General features: G+C 36.7%; 1 protein-coding gene across 1 annotated transcript; it reads right to left on the bottom strand.

Moving 5' to 3' along the window:
- Positions 1-5,323: 5,323 nt before the first annotated feature.
- Positions 5,324-7,363, bottom strand: LOC115963788 (protein ASPARTIC PROTEASE IN GUARD CELL 1). Its single transcript, XM_031082955.1, has one exon. It carries the CDS (start codon positions 7,089-7,091, stop codon positions 5,607-5,609), a length of 1,485 nt encoding a protein of 494 aa, XP_030938815.1. The 5' UTR covers positions 7,092-7,363; the 3' UTR covers positions 5,324-5,606.
- Between the last annotated feature and the right edge of the window lie 384 nt (positions 7,364-7,747).

Raw genomic sequence — 7,747 nt, 5'->3', positions numbered from 1 at the left:
ATCAATTATGTATATTTTTACCATTAAAAAATGTATTTATTTTCAAATGTATTCATGTGTATTCGTGAATTACATGCTGGTTATTAGTTACATGAAAAGTTGAGCCGCATCTATATTCTAGTAGGAAAAAGAAAAACATTCCCAGATTTGGACCTTGATTGAAGGCCTAACATGTGATATATGGTCCACGTGACTTTAACAATCTTTGTGAGCATTACCTACAAGGCCTAACATAACATGTGACATTGTGTACGTGACTTTATTATGATACTACTTGCTGGCTTGGTCAAAAAGAATCTATATATTTAGATTTGGTACTACTTGTTTGCGAGGTTAGAATGTTGATTGATTGGTGTATGGATGGAATAAACATAGCACAATAGTCTTAACAAATCTTGTGTGGTTTCCGAAAGGCTGTTTTCTTTTGAGACATTGGCTTTTTCCCAACCTTCTAATCATGCAACTCCCAGCAAAGATTTTGTATGTTTTCTATTTATTTTATGAAGGGCCAAGCCAAGATTTTACTTTTAGTACCATATATTTTGCTATGAACCCCAAAAAAAATGTTAGTATGAAAATATATCATCTTGTGCGAAATGAAAAGTTCTGGTAGTAGTAATTCTTCAAGAATCATTTCCAATATTCAGCTTTTAAAAACCAGTTGATACAAGAAAAGTTAAAGCAGCATGATAATTGATAAAGCGGGTAGGAAAATTTTTCCAAGATTTAGGCCTTGATTAAAGGGCTAATAGGTGATATATATGGTGGTCCAAGTGCCTTAACAGTCAATGGGAGCCTCAGCTACCTTTGGATGGTAATGCTAGTTTATGGTTGACTTGTATTTTCAATGGCATACATGCAAGAAGTGCATTGTTTATGCCAAATCTCATTCAACAAATGTGACTTAGATATTTAATCAACATGATGTCAAACTCTTCATTTCTTTAATGTGAAGAGTTTGGCACATTACCCAAAAAAAAAGGGGGGGGGGGGGTGGTTGAAAGATTCAAGTTAGGCACTTAGGCCCACAAGCTTAGATATAATTATAATCATTTACAAATCAAAGAAGCAGACAAGGGGAACAATTATGCTTTTTCAAAATCCTTTGAAAACCCTTTTTTTTTTCTTAATTCAAAATTTGACTACTATTATTAATTGTCTGTTGGGTCACAGGATAAATATTAATTGCATCTTTTAGATATTTTTACTGTCCCATCCCATGATATTTTTGCATTTTTTCTTAAAGATAAAGTTTCTGGGGTTCTAAAATATGAAGATATTGAAGCCTTTCCTTTGTTTTACTCTTTTTTTTTTGGATAACATATTTTACTTTTGAATAAATGTGCTGGCTCTAGTTTGAAAGTTCTTTCTATACCGTAGAAAGTACGTCTTGGAAATTGGCTTGGTCTTGGTCAAGTAGTCAAAATATTTTAGGTTTTCAAACATATACAATTATCGTGTGAAAATTATATTCGTTTATTTTGCAAACAAATGGGATCAATTATTTAATACCAACATACTTGTATCTTTGTGGATACGCACATGGTTTAAGGCCTTAATTAAGGGTTCAAGTGGCGCTGAAAAATAGGTATATTTAACTGTTTGATGTCCTTCAAAAACTATTATTATTCCACACCTTGTGTGCCTTCCTTTCCTCTCTGCCTCTACTATGAGAGAGAGCACACCCCAAAAGGTTCATTTTTGCTAATGCAAGATAGGCACCATCTACCATGATCTTTTCGTTATTTTTTGGGTACACTCATACGTACTCTACGATCCAACCCAAAAAAAAAAAAAAAAAAACTTATTATCATATCTTAATATAATTTAAAATTTAAAATAAGTTTTAGGCTAATCTTTAAGTGTAGTATAATTTACATCACCCACCCTTAAAGACCAATTTGGATAGAGGGGGAGTTAAGGATAATTGGCCGATCTAGTTGTAAAAGTTACTATGAGTTTTTACTAGAGTTGTGATTTGCCTTTTTGTTACATAATAATTGCTACAATTTTGCTATAATTTATTCACGTGATAAGTTGTGAGTTTACATTTTCATCACTCACAACTTTTACTCTATCGCTTACAACTTGCCACAAAAGCATACAACTCTATCGCTTATAATTTGCCACAAAAGCAAATTGTATGGGTAAGTTGTAGCAAAAATGAGGGCAAAAGTTGTAATCTAACCATTTTCCTGGAAATTATCAGTACTTTTGACGTAAACGTAACAATCAACAAACACAAAGAGTATTAGTTAAGGGCTATATAATTGGAAATGATTAAAAAAACACGTTACACGCATTGCAGACATAACTTAATTTACCATCACTCTCAAGTAAAAAAAAAGAATCATTCACGGGTAATAATAATAAGTAAAGAACTATAAGAAGTAATGTATTAGAAGTAATAGGCCAACGGTGTCTTGGTCTAGTGGTGCCAGGGGCTAGACTTGGTAGGGCGAACTAAGGTTCGATCCCCCGCAAGCCCGTTGGGAGGAGTTTAAAACCTTAACCCCGGGACCCGCTCCGAAACCGGATTAGTCGGCCCGGTGGGTTCGGATACCGGTTGAGAAACCAAAAAAAAAAAAAAAAAAGAAGTAATAGGCAGCACCCTATTTATAGAATGGGACCCAGAAGCAGCTCAAATGCCACGTGTTGACTAGGTGGAAAATGATCTGGCAATACAGAAGCTTTGCCGACAATCAAGGGAAAGGGACCCACATCCCCGAAAATGGGACCAAGGAGAAAGTGGTGGGTGTACGGCCCCTCCAAAATTAAAAACCATAAATATATCAATAACCAAAACGCTGTCTTCCACTCACGAAAGCGGCCTCCAACTCATGGGATCTGTTCCCCACACACCCATCCTTTTTTCCCATAAAGCCCACCGCACCAACCCCTCCAAATCAATACACCATTTTTGCATATATTAACACCATGACCATGGTTCTATTATTTTAGTTTTTTTAGCTAAGGAAAAAAATTTTAGTTTTTTTTTTCTGCATAAGAGATGTTAGGGAATGATGGCGACCGGTCGGAATTGCTGGATCATGAGTATCCTATATATCATTTTCTGGTCCCCAAGTGGAGAAGAAAAAGAGAAAAACTGGTGTAAATTATAAATATGATATATGTATTTATATAAAATAATTTAAATGTTAGAGATATATATTAGACATATAAACCCTAGATTACTAGTACAATATATATCTCTAACATTAAATATAATTCAATAAAAAATATATGTATATATTCAGGAGAGACGAGCAAAATAAATAAAAGCATCCCTAGTTTCTATTCTGTCACCTTTTCAGGACGGGAAGATCCTCACAAAGTTAGGCAAGGATGAAACATTTTTGTCATCTCTTATATTTCTTGATAACAATTACTTGTTGAGAAATCAATGTTTGAAGGGTGAATAAGTGATGGGATGGTATTGGTAGGGACGGAGCTATGATTTAAATTTGAGTCCGCCAAAGAAAGAACTACAAAAATATTTATAAGAATCTAAAATAGTATTGATTTGATATTACAAAATATTAGCAAATGAAAATATACAAATAATTATTTCTTAATACATTTTAATTCAATCATCATTAAAAGCAGAAAACAACCAATAACCATAACAGTATTTCCAACTAAATAACTCCATTACATCACTCCAAATCTCAATTATTCAATTTGACTTTATATCTTTCATACATTTCATTTTCACCTTTTTAATTTTGTACGTACTTATTATTTATTTATATCCACGGGCCGAAGTGATAAACTGATAGTCCACCTCAATCAAATTTGATAGTCCGCCTCAATCAAATTCACAAATGCTGTCCCTAAAAAAATATAAAAAATTCACAAATGCTTGTATTCTCAATATATATGCAATAAGCAATATCTTTAGGAAAGGGAGTCCCCTAGTAGTTCCGTCTTTATCGAGTCTATGTCTTCGCCTAATATATGTATTCTCTAAAATATATAGATTCAACCATAGCTTAATCTTAACTCCACTGAGTCTTAACCACACAACAAATGGCCATCCTGAAATCAATTCTGCGCCTCAAAGAGTTTGGAATTTGAATTCAAGATATGAATCCTAATCAAGCCACACGAGAGTTAAGTCCTTGTCACCCACCATCAGTGGTTAATTTTAGTTACAAATAATGGTCTACCTATATTTATAATCCTCAACTTCCACATTTATTTCAAAATCTTTATTATACTTTTAAGGCTCATGTTAACGAATGTCCTTAGAGCATTAATTAACAATCTACTTTAAAAAAAATTTGACACAACTTTTATGGGAAATAAAAAAAAAAAAAAACTGTCAAAACATTAAAAAAAAATTTTCCTTACAAACTTTTTTTAAATGAATTATTTAAGCAATGTCCTAAAGACATTCGTTAACATTTCCCTACTTTTAAAATGTATCCAAAAAGTCTTTATCATTTATTTAAGGAATAAAAAAATGGTAATGTGCAAAGGAGATTCATGAAATCAAGGTAATTTGATTTTGATGACATGAAGCTTATAACATTCGTTAGCGTTTCCCTACTTTTAAAATGTATACAAAAAGCATTTATCATTAATTTAAGGAATAAAAAAATGGTAATGTTGCAAAGGAGATTCATGAAATCAAGGTAATTTGATTTTGATGACATGAAGCCTATAACGTGTAAGATGATTAAAAAGTAAAATTATACAATATTTTAAAACACATATACAATTTTGAAAAAAAAAATACCCAAAGGTTGGAACTAGGAACAAAATATTCCAATTTTTTTTAATGTACAGTTATATTACATTCATACATTAATTGTGAACATTTTAATAACTGAGTCTGTGTATATATATATGTTTTTTTTTTTTTTCTTCTGAAAGAATATTTGTTTGTCTTATGCCCCAAACAAAATCTTAAAAAAATCCAACAAATCTTAAACTATATCTCAATAGGACAATAGCATCTCAAAGAAACAACCATGAATAATGCAATGCACACACATCCCCTCAGTCACAAAAATCCAAACCACTGTCATATTTCTCATTGAACGTGTCGTGTCACCCATGCAAACTATTCACAACGTAAGCTTCGCTAATCACTGTCCACCCCTATCTCTTTCCTTGTCATAAGTAACATATGTACATTTTTCCCTTAAAAACAAACACACACACACAACCACAACATGAAATGTCACATTCCCACTTTGCTTAGAAGTCCCTTAAGTTCTACTAATTTTCCATACAGTACTACTTTCCTCTAGATGCCCATATCCACATAGCCCCATCCATATACGTACAATTCTACCAAAAAAAACAAAACTTGCCATAACGTACAATAATTTTGACATAAATTTATGAACCACACCAACCAAAGCTCCTTTGGAATTTATTTAAATGGGCTCCAGTTTTCAGCCACACAACCACTTTATACTACAGCATTGCATTTCAGATTTTACTTTGCTAGATACTAAAAATATCACAATATATCAGACCACTCATTTTTCAGGGGTAAAAACGTAAATTACACTACCATTTTTAAAAGTACCACTACCTGTTTTTTGTTTTTTGTTTTTTTTTTTTCAATGAAAACATTCACTGTTTTACACCTACTAACATTTATTCGGCGAAAAAGCCACCTTTGAGTTTGCCAAATCGAAGCTGACACGTGTCCCCTGTTGCTGCACGTTCCCAACAATAGACAAAGACGACGTCGTTGGAGCGAAAGCAAAGCAGAAAGTTCCAGACGAGTCCACCGGAATCAAATAATTCTTAGCTGGCAGCTGCAGAGACTTCCCATCCGAGAACTTAAACGACACCGTTGGGACCTTCACGGACCTCAGCGACGATAGATCGTAACACGTGTCGAACAGAGCGACTCCGCTTGCAGACGGCAAGTGCTGAGTGAGCTTGACGAACGCGTCGCGGAGCGAGTTGTAGGCCTGAGTTTGCAGCCGAGTTATGGCGGTGCCCGAGTCGACGATGATCCCACCGTTTCCCGACGCGTCGAGCTGGAACAGCGAGGCTGGGATCGAAACGGCTTGGCCTCCGACGCTCATGCCCGCGAGTCCGACGTAGTAGAACGTGTCGAGTTTGCTGTTTTTGAGGAGACTGGTGGTGACCGAGTCGGCGGGCGGGGCTGAGTTGAACTCGAGAGTCGAGGATCGTCCCGAGTCGCGATCTACCAGGCAGTAAGAAAACGACGACGCTTTGGTCTGTGAGGGGAGTGAGAGTGAGCCCCCACCGAGTCCGAGTAAACCTGCGGCACCTACGAAGAGTCCCTCGTTGTCGTGTCCGCAACCCAAAGCGATGGTGTTTATCGAGCCGGAGTTTCCGAACGACAGCGTTTCGGTGACGAAGTCGCCGACTGTGAAGGACCCGTCTCCGTAGGACACTTGGTAAAGGCACTTGTTGGAGCGACACGCGGACACGTCGAGCGAGCTGCATTGTGAGGACGCGCAGGAGAGTGGGTTGTAGGAGGTGGAGTCACTCGGGTTGAAGATCGGGTCGGATTGCTGGTAACAGTCGGAGCAAGGCTGACACTGGAGCCAGTTGACGTCACTTCCCGTGTCGAGGACCATGTAGAAAGGCTTTGATGGCTTTCCGACACCGATACGGGAGAAGTACTCGCCGCTGCCTTGGCTCACGCCGGAGACGATAGGAGTAGACAAGTCCTCGGGTTGGAGCTCCGTTTGCACGGGCAGGAGATCCGACTTCTTGACGCCATGGAGGGCGAGCTGGAGCTTGGTGGTGAGCGAGTTGACACGGGCCGTGTCGCGCTTGAGACGAGAGAGGACGAGGGTTTTGTAGTCCTTGTGTGGGGTTTTGTAGAGTCTCCCTCGTGGGTGAAGTTGAACTGAGAAGTAAGAGGCATTTGGGTATGTGAGAGTTTGCACTTCTTCTTCTAGTTGTTGTTGTTGGTCTGAGGTTTGAAGTGTTTGAGGGTTGTAGTTGAGAACAGCTTGGGCTTGTTGGAGTGAAGCAAAGACATCAAGGTCAGTGTGAGTGGTAGTCTCTGACAACAAGGTGCGAGAGAGAGTGAAGGAAGGGAAGAGAGAGACGGTGAGAACAACGAAGATGAAAGGGTTAAAGGCCATTGTTTGAGAATCCAGACCTCAGATCAGAGAGCTGGATTCAGAAAGAGAAATAGAGAGGTGTGTGCTTGTTTGTTTAGACTGAATAGTGAGAGATTTGGGTTTATTTAGAAAGGAAAGCAGAGACTAGTAGTGGGAGTGATTGGGCGGCGGGGCCTATGTTGCTCACGTCAATCTCGTTGAGAGTTGAGAGGAGAATAATAAAGTTTGTTAAAATTATTGCTGCACGTAGTTTACACGGCTTAAACAGATTTTAAGGAGAAAATGACTGTTTATCATTAATTATTTTATGTGGAATAGCCGTATTTTTTAATTGCGTATCAAAATACTCCTTATTTAAACTTGACACCAGCTTTATGAGTTTCAATTTTTTTAAAAAATTTTGTGCAAAACTTGATATTAAAAATGTTAAGTTTCACTTAAGAATATGTATAGAACTTGATATTGCCGATATCGAGTTCTAAAATAAGGGTATTTTGTTATATAGTTTGAAAATGAGACTATTTGGCTACGTAGTTCAAAAATTAAGGCTAGACATCTATTTCCCCCAATTTTACATAAAGAATGTGTGACTAACTAAGAGAAAAGTTAACGAATGTTTTTTTTTAGAAAGTTTCAACATATAGTATCCGCTACTAATGATAGTTTTTTATCATCAA

The sequence above is a fragment of the Quercus lobata genome, chromosome 10 (genome assembly GCF_001633185.2).
Source record: "Quercus lobata isolate SW786 chromosome 10, ValleyOak3.0 Primary Assembly, whole genome shotgun sequence".
In the NCBI taxonomy this organism is placed as follows: Eukaryota; Viridiplantae; Streptophyta; class Magnoliopsida; order Fagales; family Fagaceae; genus Quercus; species Quercus lobata.
This window is presented reverse-complemented; position numbering and strand designations above follow the sequence as displayed.